The following is a 22,101-nucleotide window of genomic DNA, read 5'->3' as shown; positions in this document are numbered from 1 at the left end:
CGCTGGAAGGCGAAGAGTCTACCGAGGACATGAGCCATCACAATATGTGGCAGGTATTCCTCCCCTCCCAGTCTCTTCGCCTGCCATCTCAAATGGTTGAAGCCATACAGATGGACGGAGTTCACTCTTCTGCATCTAGAATAAAACCCTAACGCCTGGATCGGACCTGAAGAGGGCGACTCTCAGAAACTTATTCTATGCAATCTGTAGAACTCAGTCAGTTTCTGGAGAGCCTTTGGTGAGTTAATTGGAAACAACGTAGGAAAGAAAGGGCAAAAAGAATAGTAGGATTGCGGATGATAAGTTGGTGTTTGATGGGTGTTTCATCATTTTGCTAGGCTCAGAGTACAAGGGGGACGATAAAGAGAAACGTACATATTTGAATTAGAAGAAAAATGTGGTAGAAGTAGAATTATCTGCTTATTCTGGTCGTGTGTGTGTCCGTGAATATATATATATATATATATATATATATATATATATATATATATATATATATATATATATATATATATATATATATATATATATATATATATATATATATATATATATATTCTTTTGAACCATGCTTTTGCCTATATTTCTCAAAAGGAACACCACGTTTTTCTATCTATGCATTAAGAGATACTGATGGGAGAATAAAAGCATTTATTATGGTCTACATAAAGTTGTGATGGCAGGCCTTGGGCGATAATCATTGATTAGTTTGCTCTGTTAACAGAAACATAAAAATCAACTCTCCATTCATGAAGGTAAGGCTGTTCATATTAGCCCCTCCCTGGACACCATGGTGGTAGGTGCCTCATGCAATGGGATGCCCTTTTGGTCATCTATTTGTGTTTTAAGATGTCAAAGTAAAGACCGATGACTTGGAATTGCAACTTGTGTGCTGTGAAATATACTCCGATGCATTAATTTATTTGGTTTCCCCAGATGTATGGATAAGTTGGTCCATGAGTTCGACTTTGGTCGAGCACCGTTTCAGATTAGTAACAAAAATTCTTTAATTCACATACTCCATCTTTAAAGTGTGAAATTAAATGTTTACTGATTTTCATAGTATCCGATCTGTTCTACATATGTAGTTAGGTACATGTAGTGCTTTGCACTGATTTCCCTTTGTTTAATTGTTCCCTACTGTTCCATTATCAGATCAATTCTCATAAGCCACATGTCAGTGGCAGTGGAATCGCATCTTTTATCAGGAGACAGACACTTAATTCTCTTAATATGGATGACTACTGAAGCATTGCATAATGTTTTATTAATATAGATATGGACTTGCAAACTTTGCTCTTAGTTCCATTTTGTAAGTGTATAATTTGGTTAACTAAAAAGTTGTGGCATGTGAAAAATAACAAATTATTGCAAGACCCAATTTTGACATGAGGATGTTCTTTTAGTTTACTTTTACTTTTTTCTTTGAGAATCCAAAAACGAAAAATCAAGCTTCAAGTATCGATAAGCCCCCTACTCTGTCGTAAAGATAGAGACCTACAATTCCAGGCACTTGGCCAATTTAGCTCCATGAGTTGTCGAGCTTGCTTGCTAATTTCGTGCGAAGTTAGCAAGCAGTGACAATCTTTGAACACCTCCATCACTTTCTTCTCCAGCAAATAAGAGGGTACAAAGTGGTTCGAATGAAAAAAGAGTACCTTGCCTGCTTTCTATCTAATTGAGTTATCAACATAATGCAATTGTGGTACTTGCTCTTTTCCTGATCTTTACTTGCTGCAAGCTAATTGCCATTTTTATTCAGGTGTATGCCCTTGGAGGCTTCATGATTCTGAGGTGGATTTGGGCTCGTTGGAGGGAGAGGAGGGATAGAGGGAAATCAAATGAAGATTTATAGAATTGTGAACGTAGGTTGGTGGAGGTTTCTTTCGGAAACACTTGTTGAGAGCTTATTGAATTATAGTACCATGCATTCGCCAGCATACTGCTCGTGAATCCATATAAACAGCATCTGGCACTTGCCTCTAGTATTTTACAGCATAAAGCTGCTATACTAGCTTAAAGATGCCAATGTTCATACTTGAACCACTGCTAGTTAGTTGTACTAATCACTTTGTTTCGGGTTGAAGCTCTGCAGTCTGAGAAAAAGATTGGCAAGCATCCTTTGGTAACATTTTGAAATCATTATGTTTCATGTGTCTTAGACCTCTCGCTTGATATTAACAATGTAGACGGCTCTAACATACCTAAACGACAGTCATATCATCTCGTAAACATCAAAAGAGCCAGATTAATGAATTCTTTGCTCCACATGTTGTTGAAAAGTAATCTTGTCTAGGTTTAATATCACAGTGTATAATACATGTTATATCTGGCAAGTTATATATGAACTTATATTTCTTTGTTTATTTAAAAATTTTCAAATTGCTAAAATTATAAAATGCTTTGTTTAAATCTTTGTAATCCTATTTTGCATTCATAATTGATTCCTTTGTTTGTGCTCTTCAACAAAGAAGCGTATGTATATGTTCTCGTGAGGGTGGCACAATTAAGTGGTGGTTGGCATCTTCTATAGTTTCTTTTGAGCTAACCAAGAAATTGAACTCTTTGTATGGTTAGTTGATTCTAGTATTTCAAGAAGCAAGTTTCTAAAATATTTCGCATTTTCATGCAGTTTTTGTTAGAACATCTGTTGCATATTTTGCCATAAAGACAGGTCAGAACATGTACAGACAACAATATGAACTATCTATTGGATTTTGTAGTGGTTGTTGCCAGTAATCCTTTCAGAAAAACAAGTACTACTGAGGCTGCCAAAGTTCGAAGTTAATATAAGTACATCTCCTGGAACAGAATGTAATACTTATCATAGCTTTTTCCTTCTGCTCTGTTGACTATCCCTGATATGGACTTCTTGAGGATTAAACCCATGAGCATGTACCACCATGAGGAACATTTCCCCCAATTCCTGTGATGGGAATTCCAGAAATCGTCGGTGCCAGGAGCTTCAAGAATTGTGGTTATAAATCAAGGTCAGTGAGCAGCAATAGGTTCTTAATACATCTAATGCATTAATTTATTGGTGCAGATCAATACATTTAGACTAAGATATCAGCAAATTGTAATATGAAACCTGAAGGTACCAGAATCACAATACTGGAATGACATCTTGCAAGAAACACTCTGACATTAAATTATTGGGTTCTTAAGATGATGTCTGCTTCCACACATCATCTTCTTCAAGCTAGAACCACTCTCTACTGCAGTTGCAGCTGCTGTTGGGGAGATTGAAACAGACTTATCTACTACATTATGTAAACCATCATACTTATACTCATTCAACTTAGTATTCACACAAGAATCCTTTTCTGCAGGATTATGCTTCTCTTCTCTTCAAGCATCCATGACTGCTTAAGTTGAAGTATGCTACCCGGGTAAAAGATACAGCACCGCCAGAAGGTACACGAAAAAGTTTTGGCAGCATATCAAACTATGCCCATTAGGATTGTGGAATGTAGGTGCCAACATAACCAAATCCAACGATGAAGAAGGTGATCGACTGGAGGAAGAGGTAGAGGAAGTAATGGTTCTTCCCATACTTCAGATCATAGCATGCACAGAAGAAGAGATAGGCCCCAGTAAAGAGCTCCATTTTATGTAACCTGATTCCAAAAACAACACAGAGAGCACATCAATACCATTACAGGTATTACAGCTAAACTTTTCTCTTCTGTGCAGTAGCCTTTGTAGTTTTGATGCTGTTATATTCTCAAGTTAAAAGTCAGTAGGTTTGGGATTACCTATCGCCAATCCTGACTCTTGGCTTCTTAGCTGCTTTGGTAGGCAATTTTGTCTTCATAATATCCCCGAGCTTCTCAGTGACCACCCATTCATTAACTCTCCCTAAATCCAGGAGGCCACTCAAGGTTGCTTTCGTTCTATGCAGAGACATGACATTCTCGAAAAGGACCCAGAACACCAGCAAGTGAAGCGACCTACGGCGAAGCATCAAGTGAGTGGGTTATCTTTGAAGCTTAACCAAAGAGATGAGCTTAATGATCACTTGGCATCCAGTTTCATGGTTGAATATCCAGCTAAGATTCAATTGAAAGGGAACAGTGGTACCTCGGCGTTCCAACAGAATTCAGCATTGTAATGACGGAAGGTAGGTAGACTAAACCCCACATTGGTATTTCCACTTCAGGAACAAAGACAGTGGCAGGGATCACCAAGCAGTAAAATATAAAGGTCACTATATGACCCACAATCTTGCGGATGAAGAAGAAGCTGTATATCACATAAACTTTGGTCCACAGGGATACTTTCTGCATTGTCAAGGAGGCATCACAAAGCTAATCAGAATCTCTGGAAAAGTTGTGGGTGTTTCTAACACACAGGGAACAGACCTTGTTCTTGGAGATCTCCACCACCATTTTCCTGAACAAGTTCGCTGGTCCACACGACCATCTGTGTTGCTGATGGCGAAATGCCTTGAAAGTACTTGGTAGCTCGCTTTTCACCTGAGCTCAGAGATGTAGGCAATCTAATCAACCACTGAATCGCTTCAATCATTTGAAGATCAAGATGCAAGTTTGTAGCAGGTATACTAATAATTGTTCTGCCTCATCATTTATTTGTTCTGACTTTGCATAGTTATCATAGTTAATGCTTACCCCGAGGTCGTTGAGGAATATAAATTTCCAGCCCTTGAGGCTTGCTCGAACAGCCAAGTCCATGTCCTCTACAGTGGTCCGATCCTTCCAACCTCCGGCTTCATTGATAGCTGCAATCCGCCATACCCCAGCAGTCCCTGCGAAGAGACTCCATTTTAGCAACTCACCTTGACAATGACGACAGGTATTCATCCTTCCATTTCTTACTTAATTCTGAGGTGCACTAATAACTCACCATTGAATCCGAAGAAAGCATAGGTGGAGGATCCCACTTCCTGCTCGATAGCAAAATGGTAATCCAAGGACATCTCCTGCATCCTTGTCATCAAACATTCATCCGCGTTCACTGCGACACATGCATTGCAAGCAATGCTAAGGAAATCCAGCATCGACAACGTTTCAAATGCTTATTCTAGGTTAATTGTCGCCATGTTCATGCACGTAGGATTGGTCTGTAAAGAAGATTATGCAGTAAAGCAAGGATGGCTGAATGGACTACTAATGAGTTGGATAGTGACAGCCGACAAGATAACTTCTTTATCACGCAGGAAGTAAAAGATTAGAAAAGATAAAGATAAAGATAAAGGGTGATTCCTGCGGTGTCGGTGCTTATGAACAGTGCATGAGGAGACAGCTTTGGGCTGTAATATCACGAGTATAATTGCACATGTGAAGGCAAAACGTACAGTTGTACCAGAGTAAAAAACACAAGTTGGATCCATCTACATTAATCTGCAGCTACCACATTTGTTATTTAGCTACTGCACCATTGAAACATAGCAATTTAGCTGGTCCTCATAATAAACTTAAGGATGCCTCTTTCTCTCTCTCTCTCAGGAGGGCAACTCTTCTTGAGGGACAGAAGCAAAGGAATTCCCAACACAAGCTTCTGTCCCCGCAAATCTAGGCATGTGATGTGAGTGTCAGGCAGGACCTGACAGCATCAGAATCTTTTTTTCCCTTGCCATATGTGAAAGAAAATTTGGCCTCTGTTCTCTTGTTGACTTGACTCGCTTCGGTTCTACTGCAGCCATAATCCTCACATTTCACTTTTACCCGTTCTATACTAAGATCTACCGAGGGGTCCCCGCATCAAGTCCAATCAGCACACAAGTCAGGGACCAGGTAACCAGTGGACCGAGACAGACTCACAAGGCTTTATTCTTTTCGTCGACTCCGTGATTAGTTGGCCGAGTCCTATAGGTCTTGCCCGGTGGGCTCCACGATCCGAAACCTCTGCACTGCATGCTACTAAATCAAAATCTAATGCCAGACTACACCGACACTCTCTTCCTCGATCCGAACCTGCTCTCAGTAATGGCATCGAGGTCGGTTCGGGGACTACGGTCATCCTCATTATCAAACAAGATCATTCACGCAAAAAAGGGGTCACTCCCCATCTCTGCGCCCCGTCTGTCTTATTAGCTAGAAGAAACAAAAGAAAGATGTACGTGACTTCTTCCTCTCTCGGACTTGCAGTATATTGCTCGCTTAGAGCGGAGCAGGACAGTGTTGACGACAGTGAATTTGCAGCTAAAACAAGCACCAAGGAGAGAGAAAGAGGTGGAACAGCATGACCACGAGCATGCAGTGTCGGCAGGAAGAGGAATGAGAAGAGGGATTGCGTTACCGAATCTCCAGCGGCCCTGGACGAGGCCGATCTGGGGGTTGTGGATGAGGAACGGGATGGTGCGACAGAGGAAGTCGGGATCCGGCTGGAAGTCGGCGTCGAAGATGACGACGTAGTCGCAGTCCTTGACGTATCTGTGCTTCATCCCCATCTTGAGCGCCCCAGCCTTGTAGCCTACCCTGTTGTCCCTGATCTCGTACCGTATGTTCACCCCCTTGCTCGCCCACCTCCGGCACTCTACCTGCACCATCTCCTGCCATACACACACACACACACACACACACACTCTGTGCTTCAGATACAATCTAAAACCATATGATATTTTGTTTTCTGATTCTTTAATGGGGAGTTGTGCACTCGCAGAATGAGTCCAAGTGTTGGCGACTAAGCATTATTGTTAGTGATCACCGGTGTTTTACTCTTCTTGCTCGACAGCTGCGTGTGTAAGTGCAAGCGAGACGCTATCTTAAACTAAGCTTGAGGGCATCGGGAATCGCCTACCTTAATGGCGGGATCGGTGGAGTCGTCGAGCACTTGGATTATGAGACGATCTGACGGCCATGAAAGCCCACATGCAGCTCCGATGGAGAGCTGGTATACCTGTAGCACCACATGCCATTAGATTAGAGCTGAGAGAATTTTAATGCCTGCACGTTGCGGAACGAGGCAGTGAATGGCATCAGGGCGCGCAACCTCCTTTTCGTTGAACATGGGGATTTGGACGAGGACCATGGGGTACGCTGCACTGCCTCGCTCCATGTCGTCCTCCATGGGCTCCCACTTGTAGCGCGTCTCCGGCCGCCTCCGGAGGAGCTTGACGGCGAGGATGACGGTGGCCATGTACACCTTCTCCACGAAGAGCATGACCGACATGGCCAGGCACAGGAACACCGCGATGCGCAGCAGGGGGACGATCACCGGCGCCTTGACCTGCTCCCACACCATCCCCAACTGCGTGACGTCGTCATTCCTCCTCGGCAGAACGGGCGTCGAAGAAAGCCTATCCATCTCCTCTCCTCCTCCTTCCTCGCCTTCTCCCCCTGCCTCGCTCCTGTAAAGTAGCTCGGAGGACAGAGAACGTGGAAGCGGAAGGATCTGCGAAGGACAGAGCTTAAAAGTCACAAAGGCAAATGAGGTGGAGCAGCACTGTCGGTCCCTTTGGGCTGGAGTACTTGCAAGCTTTTTCCTCCGCTACGGATCTAGGAATAAGAAAGGAAGGGAAACAGAGAAGCGAAACAGGGGACACAGAGACGTTGTTCAGGCGCAGATCCCACTCCCTTTCACCCACTCCACACGAGCGAAACGAGGAACAGAGGAGCTCTGTCTCCTCCTAAACCAATACGACAGCAGATGAACGGAGCTCAAAAGATCGAGAGAATGGTGGGCAGAAATGTAGAACTCGGCGCTTCTCTTCTCCTCCTCCGCTGGAGATCTGATCCCAGCGAGGCGAGAGAGAGAGAGAGAGAGAGGAACGAAGGGGAAGAAGAGAACACGATGCGGAGGGAGGGAGGGTGGGATGCAGAGACTTGAGGTTGTCAGCACATCCTTTAAATAAACAACAGCAGAGCAGAGTAGAGCAGAGCAGCTAAAAGAAACAAAGAATATGGCTTTCTTTGGTGCTATTCTCTTAGCATTTTTAATTCATTACTATCCATATGATTTGTTTCTATTATTTACATCGGCAAATCCTATTACCCAAACTCGTGCATTCTATTGGTGAATTCATATCTAAATTAAAACAATTAAAGCATTAATCACTAATTAACTGTTGTAGTTTAATATGAATGGTCCGAACAATCTTAAATCAATCGTAGAATAAGGGCGAAGTGGGAACCGGAAAATAGGAAGCCACCGACCAAAAACCTAAAGGCGAGGCAGTGAAGGCGGCGGCGGCAACGACAGCGCCACCACCTTCAGCCATCAACTCCAAGTACTTCCCGGCGCAAATCATGGCGTGGCGGAGCTCTAACGTCACATCTCCACAATGAAATCCTTTTCCTTCCACGACACAACTAATAATTGTTATCCTCTTACTGAACCAATGGTTAAAGTAATTTATCTCAAAGTTAAAAGTTTCATGTGAGAAATTGTTCGAAAGTCAAAACTAAAGAATCATAAAATGTCTAAAATTTGGAGAGGTATATTTATTTACCTATAGGTATTAAAAATTATTTCTTTTATTTTTTGTGAGGGGGGGGGGTCTGAATCTCCGATATTTGTTGTCGAAATGATTTATCCTGAAAATAAATATTAAGGTAATCTCAAAAATTAAAATTTTAGAAATATAAATCATCGCGCAACGTATAAAATTATAATACAAATTACTTAATCATATTGTTTAACTTGACTTGCTTAACATCGGATGAAGAGACTTACTTCAGATGAAGAGACGCGGGAACATCGAAATGTATATATCTTCCTTTCAACGATGAATATAAGGATTATATAATCATCACATTTGATACTCAGCTAATCCTTAAAATGAAATTGGCATATCACCTATTTAGGAAATAATACCCTCTTATTAAAAAGAGATTGAGTTGGATTAGACAAAAAAAAAATCATAATTTAAATTTAATTTTATTACAAATAATATTAGGTCATGATATTAAGTTTCAAAACAATTAATTAAAATTAATAATACTAAAATTGAAGGACATTTATCACTTGTTTTATTTAAAATATAAATTTACTTAATATTATTCTTATGAAATATTAAATAACCAAAAATTGGCTAATAATTTTAACACCTAAACTAAAAGTAAAATTAGAGAACTTATAATATTTTCAGCACTAAATTTTAAGATGAAAATGAAGGGGTGTCTGTACGGCTTTATATAGACAATAAGAAGATATTATTCATATTAGTTTTTATTATTAAATAATTAATTAAATAAATTATTTCTTATTAGGATACGTAAAATTAGGAATTAAAACAATACACTATAGCATTAGTTGTATACAATGGTAAAATAATTAGGAAGTTAATAATGATGATTAGGTGTGTCCTAAGTATAGTTTTGCATATTAAGAAGAAGATGAAGATGATTGCATTTTGTATCCCATTAGAATTTCGTAACCAATTTTGATTTATTTTGATGAAATAATATAAATACTTTTTTTAAATTTTATCTCGATTAGAATAATTTTCTATATGATTTTTATAGCCAAATTTCACAAAATGTATTACCTTATTTCTTAAAATATGCTTCTTTCTTCCCAAAATCAAGATAGATTAGTTTTGACGAATTATATATTTTTGCAACTATTGAGATTGGTACAACATGAAAATTATCATATTTACTAGTTATTACATCATGATCTAAAATTTCAAAATAATTAATTAAAATTAATAATACTAAAATCTAAAGGTATGCATAAGCTTTTTTAACTTAAAATATAATATTAATTAATATTATTTTTTAAATATTAAGTAATTATAAAACTAAAAAGTAAAAGGAAAGAACCCACTATCTCCGGAACAAGATGATTTCTCTCTATTCTTCTCTCTTATAGGGGTTAATTATAAATCACCTTTTGTACTCGGACTCTATTAGTATCGCGGTCCCTATACTTAAAATAGAATTTATATTAGAATCTCTATAATTTTAAAAATCAAATAGATAATCCTATTTATCCTAAAATTATTAGTTGTATTGATGAAAAACACAACACGTGACACGACATATTGAATTGACATGAAAGTGATGAGTAAATTTTTAATATTCTTTTTGTTTTCAATGATTTTATTAGTAAAAAGATAATTTTAATATCCCAAATGAGATTTTATGTTTGTATTAGTGCTAAGCAAATGGCTCAATGTTATGCACACTCATCTATGAACTATATTTTATAATAAAATTATTTTTAAAAAAAATATCTTGTAAAAATATTTTTAGTAGGTACAAAATTTGTTTGGCATTGCCTTTCATTAATGCCATGGACAATGCAAAGGTGTGTCATCCTCTTCAATTGGTGGGAGAAGAGCATGGATTTCTCCCTAGAAGTGTCATCACCAATATATATAAAAATAATAATTGATGGCCATGTTCTTATTTGGATTTTGATTTGATTAGAATTATAAAAGGTGGAAGTCAATACTAAAATAGAAGGGATATTGAAATTATCTTTTTGTTTATCATTTTCACATTGGTCCAACATGTAATATTATATGTTATATTTTCTTTTAATGCAACTAATGACATCAGGAGATGAGATTATTTATTTAATTTTTAAAATTAAAAGGATCTCAATATAATTTTTTTTAAATACAAGGATCGCAATGCTAATAGGTCCAAGTGTAAGAGATAATATGTAATTAGCTCCTCGTGTAATTCTCTCAAGTTTAAATTTTAATTGATGTGGAGAGATTTATTATTTCACATTAGTTATTATTATTAAATTAAATTCGAATAATTTATTCCTTAGGATAAAATTTGGAAATAAATTATAATTTAATGTATACTATTTATGAATTATTTTTTAAAATTTAGGAACAAAATTATGATGGTTACACCTCCCACGTCCAAAGGAGAAAAACTCGAAATCTAAATAGAATCATAGATATCAACAATAAAAAACATATCAGAAAATCAACACATGATATTTCATTATAAGATATTTGATTCATATAAATTCAAATGATTCATAAATTTGGTTTCATCCTCTTTAGACACACAGAGAGAAATCCAAGGTTTTATATTTCACTCTCCTCAATCAAAATCTAGCGATAAATAAATGAGATATTTATAGAAAAATCAAGATTCTTTATTATAAATTTAAAAATCTTAAAATACTTACGGATTCCAAAAATATTATCTTAACGATCAGAAATTGTGGGGATTGCCGAGTGATTGCATGACGATGACAAGGTGTTTTCTTTGTGCCATCGTCGTGCCAATGAGAAATTGCAGCTACCGCCGAGATCAGAAATTGTGGGGGTGTGTTGAGTGATTACATGACACGACATGGGCAAGAGATGATGTTGTTTTGTGCCATTGTCGTGCCAAATGAGAATTTGCAGCTACCGATGAGTGTTCATTGGCTATCCCATCACCAGCTGAAAGATTGCTGCAGCCAAATCCTGCCATACCTCATCATTGGATCTCGATGGAGTTAGGGTTATCAGGGCAAATGAAGAAAGGGTCGAAAGGATCTTTCTTCCAAAGACGAAGTGCCTCGTGTATGGCTCTTCGTAGTCAATCACATGCTCCTCTTCTTCTTCCTCGGCAGGAAGGCAGGAGGGGATGGCGGAAGAGAGCGATGCAAGGTTGAATGGGGCAGCCTGCGGTCGATCCCACCACCAAATAATTGAATCGGCCGCGAGCGCAGACCGAGGCGCATCTCCGGAACTGCCGACACCGCGCTTGGTAGGTGGGAGAAGCTGTTCATGGCTTCCCCTAGTCACATGCATTGCGTCACGTCCGTCAGATCTCACAGGCTTCGCTCTCCCCAGTAGCAGCACAAGAGACCCACCTCCTCCTTTTTACCTTGTCCGTTCCTGTACTTTTGCTCTTCCTTTCTGCCTCAAGATTTGACCCCATCATCATTATCGTGACCGGCCATGGAATCCATCATGTAGCTTCCAAAACAACGTCGCCATTCGCGTCTCCGTCGACAACATGGCGTTACTCTACAGTAGTCGATGACCATCTAAATCTTGGAGCTCATTCATCACCACCAGGGATTTATTTGTTGGCCATCTAAAAGAGATTAACGATGATGTATACCATCAACACGAACATGACAATGATGTTTGCCTGTACTACGTACTGAACGTGACTTTGATAATTGTACCCATCATCATGTGATGCAACAGAGAATTCCCAGCTTTGAAGACAAAAGTTTCTTCTTATACAGGAATCTGCATTATGATGTAATGATTCGTTCCACGAGATGTTATGCCGATCCAACGTCGTTTCTTAGCTCCTAAAGCAGGTTAGATCCATTCACGTAAAGCAAAATCTAGATGTCTGTTGCCTTGCTCTTTCTTCGGAACAGGACTGTGAGCACAGCAGGTATGTGGGTGGAGAGCATCCGTAGAGAGGAACACGAAGGAGATGCATGGCAATGATGCAGAAGCATATATAGTACTGCTGCTGTAGGATTATCCATGTGCATGGCCCATGATGCAGATCATGAATGCTGACACAACACTTGTGATCCATGTTTTTGTCACGAGGCATGAATCTGCTACCAACTCAGTTCTCCATAAGACAAATCAGCATTAATCAATGATTGACCCAAAGCGTGGTGGGGAGGATTACAACATGCAGATCCGATGCTATAATTATTTTGCAGAACACTGCACGAGTTACTACCGACTGTTTACTGATGGCATGTGATCGGCAAGTGCTGCTCGGTCTGTGAAGCTTGGCAGAGCTGTGTCATCACCACACACACACACACACACGCCGTGTTTAATCTAGTTAAGGTGAAAACATGGCTTCTTTACCCCCTTCCTTACTGAAATGACCCAAGAAAAGCACAAGTCAAACGAAGGTGCGGCGAGGACGGGGACTAATGCCATCCTTTTTGTCGTGGTCTTCGAAATCAAGTTGCTGGTTTCTCGGATGAGCGGAACACCGAACATGTATTGCGTCTCCTTTTGTTATTTCACTGTGGGTCGTGGATGAAATCTTTGACCATAAATTAATGCTGAGACGCAATAGATGTGTCTAGCGACGAAGAGACGAACCCCGTCTTCTGCGAGTCAACGGTGAGGGAAACTAAAAGGGGAGGAAAGCCACATTAGGTGGCACAAATTAAGGGTAGAGTATGGGAAGACTTCGCGAGGTGTGTTTGTCCTTTAGTTTGCATGATTCGTGCGGGTTTAGATTTCCGTTTACCGACAAAGTTTGGCGAAACAAAGCCTTGATGGAGAACTAATCCATCTATCTATCTATCTATCTGTGTCTTCTTTCTTGATTCGTCGGCCGAAGAGTATTAAATTAATATGGAAGAGGATTCAAAAGGAAGTCAAAGTGCGACCTAATCTATGTCTCTGCTCCCACTAGGGCAAGCTTCCTGCAGCCTATTGGTGGGTAGCGAAATAAGATATGGGGAAGAAGAGGAGATGGCAGCGGTGGACATGTAATCAACTCCTCAATCGATGGGGGGAGCAGAGGCGTACGACGCTCGCCATGGCTGTCATGTCACATGTGCCTGCTGATGGAGTCGATGATGAGGAGCACGAAGCACTGTCCGCCTGCGGGTGTGACACGAGGGATGCTAATGTTCGCCACCGACGACATGGAGGTGGAAAGAGTTGCACTAAGCATGGGGGTTTGTAGGCAAACTACGGTGCCATGTCGACTCGACTCTTTGGACGGGAATTAAGGTCAAACCCAACTCGAGCTCAAAACTATGGAGCCATTTTTGCCACTTTGGCTCCTCAACCACAAGTATCACAATATCAAATTAGCATCGAGATATATGTCCACACAATTAAAATAAAGAATATTTTAAAATAAATAGCAATAAAAAATAAAAATAGAGTTAAAAATAAAATATTCTTAAAATAAAGAACATTTAAAATTTGTTCTTTTTTATTAGCACAAAATAACAATCATATCACTCGCTAGCCGTATTTATTTAATATACATCTATTATTATTATTATTATTATTATCTTCAGACTAGAACTTCCCACATGTGGGAAGAACCCCTCAAACTTGCTAACAACTTTTCCATCTCTTAAAAACATGAGATAATTTCCTCAAATAAGAACGTTCTGTCCACGCGCTAAGAATTACCTGAACCTGTGAAAATCTCACCATAATCAGATGTAATTTCGTAATAAAATTTAAGGAGAATTTTCGAATAAGAAAAAAGATAGATAGATAGAAAGGAAATTGTAACTGTTGCAGGATCATGACATTGTAGCCGGTGGTGTCTGCGATAAACCTGTAAAGTATGGCAAAACTGCTATCGATATCAACATTTGATCTTCGGAAACACGCAGCACAAATTCCACCCAACAAAGATAACACATTTAATATGAACCTTTCCCTCCATAACAAAGAGAGAACATTAAGAGAGAGAGGTAACAGAGAACTGCTTTCTGCATGCATGTGCTGTGTTTACCTTTATTCTGTGCAGATCGAAAAAGAGAATGCAAGCCCCACACAGGCAAATCCTTTCACTAACTTGAAAGGAAAAAAAAAAAGGTTTGGGTGGGGGGAGGGAGGACGGGAAGGGACACCCCCAACTTGAGGCACAAAGCTAAGGGAATACAGTTAACAGAATCAACCCAAAGTCACTGAGCCCTACTCAGTAAGGTTGGCTTCATGAACATCGAAAACTGATGTGCCATTTAAGCTCCAACATGAGAGATAACCAAGAGCATGCAACAATTGTGTTTTTCACCGTGCCAGTTTGCATCATCTGGCTTTTCTTGTGCGGATGCACAACCCAGCAATCTTCAGTCAGTCCACAGAAAGAGCATAAACCACTACAGTTCTACTAGGCGCATAAACTAGGAAAGAGCGAGGCCTGTTATCATATGAACCATCCTGCATGATCACCAAAGATATTGAAGGTTATTTCTGATATTAGATATTCATAAAAATAGCACATAAGCGGAGCCTTACAGTGCTGAAGTACTCTGCTGTATGATCAATTCGATTGAATCCGCCAAATAATTTATCATCAGAATCCAAAACCACCTGAAACAGAATTACTAGTGTCACTAATAGAATCACTCGACCAACAAAACACTACTTGCACCAAGCATGTTCATAAAAGAGAAGAAATAATCCAGCAAAACATGTTTCAACTAACCGTATAACCAACCGTATGATTACAACTTAGCATCAAGGATGACAAATGACTGTGCCAAACCATGCCATAGCACACGGCTTCTTGTTGCCAGGGCCCAAGGTGTAGCATTTGCATGCACAAGGCCTGTACCAACCAACATAGCTCTAGTGCAGCACCATGCTAGCTGGCATATTACTGGCACACTACATGCTAGCCAAATCCATGCATATGGATAAGGAGATCGATTAGCTTTTATCAACATGGAGAATAGAGAAGTTTAATCCTTTGTGAGTCCTGAATTTGAGCCTATTCTAAATAAGTTAATTTCGAATGAAATCTTTAATGAGAACCACAGTAAATGGTAGAACAATTATATAAACAAACTTGCTCTAACATATTCCATGCACCGAAGCAAAGATGCTTTAATAGATTTTGACACAACTTTTAAATAAGCAAACTTGCTCTAACATATTCCTACACGTAGAGAGGCTGTTTCCTCAATGAAGTCATGAATGTCACATTTCATTGATTATGACAACATCGAGTAGTTTCTAATAAGCAAGTTTAACTTGAAGCTAAAAGGGCATAATTCGGTGTCAGATCTACATGGACAGAAATGTTACCATGGACAACCAGGAAGCCATATTGTAAAGGTTTACGCACCTTGTATTTTCCAGGCTTTAAGCAACCAACTCGGTAGTCAAAGTAGCTATTTGTCCAATGGAAATTGAAAACAAATACCAAGTCACCTCGTTCAAAAACAATCATCTTATCCCCCTCATCCATTCGGGAGATGTATTGATCTGATGTCATGAACTGCAATACACATCATATAAAGATGACCATACAATGAAGAAAAAGATCTTATGCAATAGTCTGCTGGCAAATAATCTTGAAACAAAATGCTCAAGAATTCTCATTGGAGAATCAGCACCTGGAAACAATGAGTCAAGGAAACTTCAATGTAGTATTGAAAAATGTTTAGAACATCCATATGGAAATTTATCTTTAATTAACTATCTAAGAGAATTATTGTTCTTTAAAACCCACAATTATGCAGTTCCAACTTCCAAATTTGTTGCTCAACTAAAATACACCATGGAACTCGAGTCACATAACCTATAGAAGTACTTGTGGGGGGCACTTATTTTGATGTCTCAGATTATACTTTTATATTCTCTCCCGATTTAGTGATCATATGTTATTCAATCATCATGAGATTTGGAATAGAAAAGTGAAACAGATTAATTTTGCAATGCATTTGTAAATCAGATTGGTCCTTCAACAATATCCAAACAGGGGTCCAAAGAAGTATTTGTGGCCTTTTATTTTGATGTCTCAGAATATACTTTCATATTCTCTCCAAATTTAGTGGTCATATATCATTCAATCATTGCGAGATTCGAAATAGATTAATTTCACAATGTATTTGTAAATCAGATTGTTTCTTCAACAACATACGAATACTCTCAGAATCTTGATGAGGAGCAAGATCAGCTTATAGTTAAACAAAATTGATCCCTGAACCTTTTAATAATTTCCACAGAAAATGTAAAGCTGCTAGGAGAAATAATACATACACCATATTTGTCCTCGAGATGCTGCATTGCTTGATCGAATTCTTGCATTCCACGATATCTGAGGTAATCTGCATCTCCCTAAATTTAAAAAGGGATCATTAATAAGTGATTATATACTAAGATGGTACTTTGACAAAATTCATATATATAACCTAGATGAGTATTTTAGGTAAAAAAAAGTGAATTTGCATAAAATTGATAAATACATGCTGTTATAAAGTCTAGGCAACAATAACAAATGTGCAGGTAAGAAACTAGTGTTTAATCTAAATTCACATGATGATCTAAAAAGCAGAACTACTAGCTGCCTATGCTAAAGCAACAAAACCTGTCCTTTGAAGTTAAGAATGTAAACCCATGTGATTTGACAGCAGTAGCCAACTGGACAATTTTGGTGACATCTAGACCATCACATTTTTAACCTGACATATGGCTAAACATTTACAAACATCCATCAAATTGATATTTATGGGAAAACTTTAAAAGCATATAAATTTCTTTAGATCTAAGACAGCAGTTTGAATTTGAACCTAATTTGTAAAGTTCAGTATGCATTTTCTTTCAAAGTTGATTAAGGTTTCATCAGCTTGTAACTTGTTTCTCCCAACTGCTATATATTTCAGAAAGTTTGTAAAAGCAATTACAGGCATCAGAACAAAGTTTGTTTGTCCTGATAAACACGAGGGTAACAAACTATTAAGATTTCACATTTCAATTAATGAGTCCAGTGATATTTCAGTTAATGAGCCAGCAACAGCTTGACACAACTTTTAAAGAATAGCTTCATGCATAGATGTGAAAACATACTAGTATTTCCATTTATGATTCAAGTTACATAATGGCTATGAACTGCATGATTCATTAATGAGCGAGCAACAGCTTGTGTATAACAAACATACCTAGGTTCCAACTGCCGACAAAATGGCATGGCATGGTTTAATGCCTTAATTAAGTTTAACATTTATTAATTATTTTCTAGGCACTTGTGTATAACTAGTCACAATAAATTAATATCATGAATAGAAATGTTTATCTGTTCTTATTCTCTAGGCACTTAAAATAAATGAAATACCATGAATAGAAATGCAAAATAAATGATACCACCTTCCTAACTTACTAGATCAAACATTCGACGGCATTTATCATAACTATTATTGTTCCCTGGTATAACCTTTCCATTTGGAAGATGTTGAACACCTCTTGGAAAATCTATCCATTCTGCAAGAAAAGTAAAATTGAAGAAAAAAATCATGTCAATCAGTGTTATGCCTAAAGTTTCTAACACATATAATGTCACATAAGCTCGATTTTAAGCATCAGTTACCCAATGTGGCGTGTTTTACCTGGGTGCCCAAATTCATTTCCCATAAAGTTAAGATATCCTTCACCACCTAAACCCATTGTGATTAGTCTAATCATTTTGTGAAGTGCTATTCCACGATCAATCCTGGGAGTTGATGGTCTATCCAGTGCCATGAAGTCATACATATCCTACATGAGTTATAGCAGGGAACTCAGTGCACAGAATTCCACTGTAGTTTTGTTTTGCCAAACACGATAATTTCAGACAATTTTCATGTACAGCACATCAAGTAACAACAGAACATAACAAAAATAAATGATGCACCCATTGACAAATGGAAGAACAAGAACAAACGAAAGGATTATACACTATAGAAGCTCAAAGTTAACAATATAGAAAACAGAATATAAATAAACACCCACACACACAATATATATATACAAACATGCATATAATATACATATATATACATATACATACATACATATAAACATATATATATATATATATATATATATAAATAAATAAATAAATAAATAAATAAATAAATATATATATATATATATATATATATATATATATATATACTTGTGGCCAGAACAATCTTTTATGAATCTTTTACATTAGTTAATAATTATCCTCTAGGATTTAAATCTTATTCAATACCGTCTCTAGTAACAAGTTAGACTGGTACAATACTGGAATAACAGAAGCAATGCCAACTCATAGTGCTCAGTATCACTGGGGATATAATAGAAATTTGAATGTTTACCAGTACCAACTATATGGTCCAGAACCGATCCTTGGACAGGCCAATGTATACCAAGAAGTACGTACTGCTTCAATGATTCTTTGTCATCTTGTTCTTTGATATTTCAGCACAAAGTATTGCTTCATCATATTTGATAAAAGCAAAAATGGAATCAACTTTATCAAAAATAGGTCTAATCATACATAATCATGGACTACCTTTATAAACAGTAACTGCTAAGAACAGTCTTTGTTTACCACCTGCATGATAACTGTGAAAGCCAGGAGCAGCTCAGTCAACAATCCACAATTATGGAATCAACTTTATCAAAAATAGGTCTAATCATACATAATCATGGACTACCTTTGATTTTTAAGAAATTTTGCATGCCATAAAGAACATGAACATGAAACCATGATATGTGTATGATTGGGCTTCTTATTAAATAGTTGTAACAAATATCAAGGTAACACCATATAGAGTGAAAAATTAATATATAATAATATATTAAAAAAAACAACGTTGGCCAGATTTTAGTAACATCCAATACCAAGGAACAACATTGATTAAGTACTGGGGAAAAGATAATTTTATATCAAGGATGATATCCATAATTTTAAATAACACTCGTGTTGATACAAAAAACAAATAATTTCTCTAAACTATCTAAAGGCTGAAGTTGGCCAATTTTTGGTAAGGCTGCTCCTACTTTACTATCAGAAAAATGTGCAATGCTCATCATCAGTGATATCTTGTCATCAAAAATGTGAAAAGTTGCTCAGTCTGCTTACCACCACACTTGTTCCACTTCCAATGGTTGCAGCTTTAAGGATGATGAAATCTCAATAAATAATTAAGCAACTTGCTATACAGTCAATTAATTGTAATTAAGCACAGTTGGGACATTCGTGTAAGTAGATTTCTAAATGAACTGGAGTTAGTTCATCTATATCTGCACACAACCTAGAAACCAGAAGCACACCATATTGCAGACAGAAAAGATATTCTTGTTATGCCTTCGTTTTAAATCCCATAATAGACATGCCACAATGCTGTTAAGGAAATTTTTTAAGAACCTTGTCCATTAGCCAAAATGCTATTGTCTTGTCACCAACAAGAGCTTGGTCATGGCTCTCAGCATAAGCCACACATTTTTCTAGCCACCTCCTGTTGGTGAGAGTGCTAACAATTTCGCCCATCTTCCAGTCTTCATCCTTTAACCTAAACAAATCACAACAGAAGTCACTTTCCGCCCTCAAATACGTTACTTAAACTTGTTAAAATAACTTAATCATAAAAAAATAAGTTCTGTTGTGATATAGGAGTAGGACAACCCAAAGTTGCATACTAAAAGCCACAGCACAGGGCAGTAAAATTGATATAGGACTTCTAACCACGAGAATTAATTGAATTGTTAAAGTTTGTCTTTCTCATGTATGTAGCATATTAGTATAAAACTGAAAAATTAGAGATTGCTTCAAAGCTGGCCCTAGTAACTAGTGCACATAGGTACAGTAAAAATTAAGTCAACAACAAAAGTAATATCCTTGGACAGAAACAACAATAACAAATGCCCCAACTAATTTAAGTTCAGTTACATGGATTTTTTGCTTTCATGAGAGCTTGGACAAATACTCGAGCATTTTGTGGTGCAATAACTCAAAATAGTTGAGCTTATTCTCAAAATTTGTTTAAGATGTGTTAGAAAACTATTCAGGTGCAATGAAAATTGACCAAAAATGTTAAAAATGTGATTGACATAAACTAGACAAAGAAAAGTCCTATTCCTTCCATAAATTTGTTTTGCAGAATATGCGTGTCATGGTCAGTGGACCTTGCCTATTTTTTATTTAAAAATTATATGAACTTAGTATAATGTATCATCTGATCTTTTAGGCTGCATCACAAATTAACTTATTTCTTGGACTATAAAGTAAGTCACCACTGTAGCCTGACAGTCTCAACTATCAGCTTCCTAATGAACAGCATAGTGCAACTAGACATGAAATAACAAAGGCAAAGAAATTATATTTGAACGTGAATTTCAAAAACTAAATAGAGATTTCCAAAGTAACATACTTCATAATTTCAATCCATTTATCTGGAATAGCCATATGAAGGCGATAGTCAAACCCAATACCACCATCTCGAATAGGGATGCAGAAAGTCGGCATACCACTTACCTATTTAAGTAAATTGTTAGAGTTAATGCAGACATTATGCAATGCCAATGAAAGCAATACATGTAGTCACTAAGTCGTGAATAGAAAAATATCTGAATCACTTAAAACATTATGGATGATCTTAAATCAAAATTTCATTATGTTCTAGGATATCCAAAGTTCCAAACAACTTTCGAAGTAACATTAAAGAAAATATAACAGAAGAAAACAAAAGTGTTTATGTTGTTCAAGTAACTGGTTGAACAACCATGATTTGAACAGGTCCAACAGATGTAGCTAAAGCAACTAGAGTACAATTGATGGGAATACAGAACTACTGCAACCAGTTTGTTATTTGAGGCAGAATATGTCTGCTGTGGCATAGAAGAAGCATTAAACCACTTGCTACTTGGAGTAACTGCAAGACATGAGGGAAACAACAAATACTTTGATGCAGATACAATATGCTATAGAGAAATAGCAAAATAAAGCTCATAAGAAAGAAAGGAAGAAAAATGAGATATTAAAGAGAGAGAGAGAGAGAGAGAGAGAGAGAGAGTTGAGTAGGGTAGAAAAAGAGGTAAGGATAACCAGCCAAAGACAACTAGAGTTTTTTCATCATAAGACAATGTACAACCTAGTTCTCACGTCTGGCAGTCATCTTTAAATGAACAGAATGGAAGACCATCGTCTTATACCTAAACTAGAACCACAGCCCCTAGGACTCCTAAGACTAATTCAGAAAACAACTTGTTTCTCTATCAGTAGGAGTTCTATTACGGTTATAGAGGAAATTCAAATACAGTGCTGTAGGCATGTCAGTATAGAGTATAAAAGTTAGTACAAAGATCTGTAGATCCATGAAATGTAGAAAAACTCACCTTATCATTAAACTCAAATTTGACTAAACATGGACTTAGGGCTGCTCAGCTGTATCAGTTCAAAGCCTAGAGAACCATGGCATCATAAGGTGTTTCCAGTGAAATAAGACTCAAATTGCTTCGGCGAGAAGATTTGGTGATGAAGGTCCATTACAGGCTTACTTGAATTATATTTTTCATAACCAGATTTCTTGAATTTTTAACTAAAAATATCTTGACCAATAATTGTACTAGTAACCATTACATTTTGTTGATCGAGGGACCTGCAAAAGTAATTAAAAATTCATGTAAATTGCTTCATTCACTGCTCTACAATAACCCTTGCACAATGATGAACTTTGGAACATCCAAATTCTTCATTTGTCACCAGATCCCCTTAATTTATTAATTCTTCAGCCTTCACC

The 22,101-nt window shown here is 37.6% G+C and overlaps 2 protein-coding genes and 1 long non-coding RNA gene across 5 annotated transcripts in view; 1 reads left to right on the top strand and 2 right to left on the bottom strand.

The window, feature by feature from the left end:
* Positions 1-1,853: 1,853 nt before the first annotated feature.
* LOC135640931 (uncharacterized) lies at positions 1,854-5,020 on the top strand. 3 transcript variants are annotated; one of them, XR_010497499.1, is made up of 6 exons: positions 1,854-2,990; positions 3,333-3,664; positions 3,905-4,123; positions 4,275-4,559; positions 4,621-4,815; positions 4,881-5,020. It is a non-coding gene; the product is annotated as an uncharacterized LOC135640931 (long non-coding RNA). The 3 variants fall into 3 exon arrangements; XR_010497500.1 differs by having other exon boundaries at positions 3,905-4,559; positions 4,663-4,815; XR_010497498.1 differs by having other exon boundaries at positions 3,905-4,559.
* On the bottom strand, positions 3,008-7,767 carry LOC103987221 (probable glucomannan 4-beta-mannosyltransferase 9). The gene is made up of 9 exons (XM_009405460.3): positions 6,955-7,767; positions 6,763-6,861; positions 6,262-6,514; positions 4,867-4,977; positions 4,632-4,768; positions 4,365-4,478; positions 4,084-4,283; positions 3,759-3,953; positions 3,008-3,620 (listed from the first exon to the last, which is right to left on the bottom strand). The coding sequence occupies exons 1-9, from the start codon at positions 7,267-7,269 to the stop codon at positions 3,458-3,460; spliced, it is 1,587 nt and encodes a 528-aa protein (XP_009403735.1). The 5' UTR covers positions 7,270-7,767; the 3' UTR covers positions 3,008-3,457.
* Positions 7,768-14,229: 6,462 nt separating this feature from the next.
* The window catches only part of LOC103987218 (1,4-alpha-glucan-branching enzyme 1, chloroplastic/amyloplastic), a 30,869-nt gene continuing 22,997 nt past the window's right edge, over positions 14,230-22,101 (bottom strand). The window contains exons 15-22 of the mRNA XM_009405458.3: positions 20,734-20,837; positions 19,731-19,875; positions 17,944-18,091; positions 17,718-17,818; positions 16,601-16,678; positions 15,684-15,836; positions 14,852-14,926; positions 14,230-14,773 (exon numbers count right to left, since the gene is read on the bottom strand). Coding sequence (XP_009403733.2) covers positions 14,687-14,773; positions 14,852-14,926; positions 15,684-15,836; positions 16,601-16,678; positions 17,718-17,818; positions 17,944-18,091; positions 19,731-19,875; positions 20,734-20,837 — 891 coding nt within the window. The 3' untranslated portion in view covers positions 14,230-14,686. The remainder of the gene's footprint in view (positions 14,774-14,851; positions 14,927-15,683; positions 15,837-16,600; positions 16,679-17,717; positions 17,819-17,943; positions 18,092-19,730; positions 19,876-20,733; positions 20,838-22,101) is intronic.

This window comes from Musa acuminata, chromosome BXJ3-6 (assembly GCF_036884655.1).
Source record: "Musa acuminata AAA Group cultivar baxijiao chromosome BXJ3-6, Cavendish_Baxijiao_AAA, whole genome shotgun sequence".
In the NCBI taxonomy this organism is placed as follows: Eukaryota; Viridiplantae; Streptophyta; class Magnoliopsida; order Zingiberales; family Musaceae; genus Musa; species Musa acuminata.
Note: the sequence above shows the minus strand (reverse complement) of the source record. Positions and strands in the feature narration are given on the sequence as shown.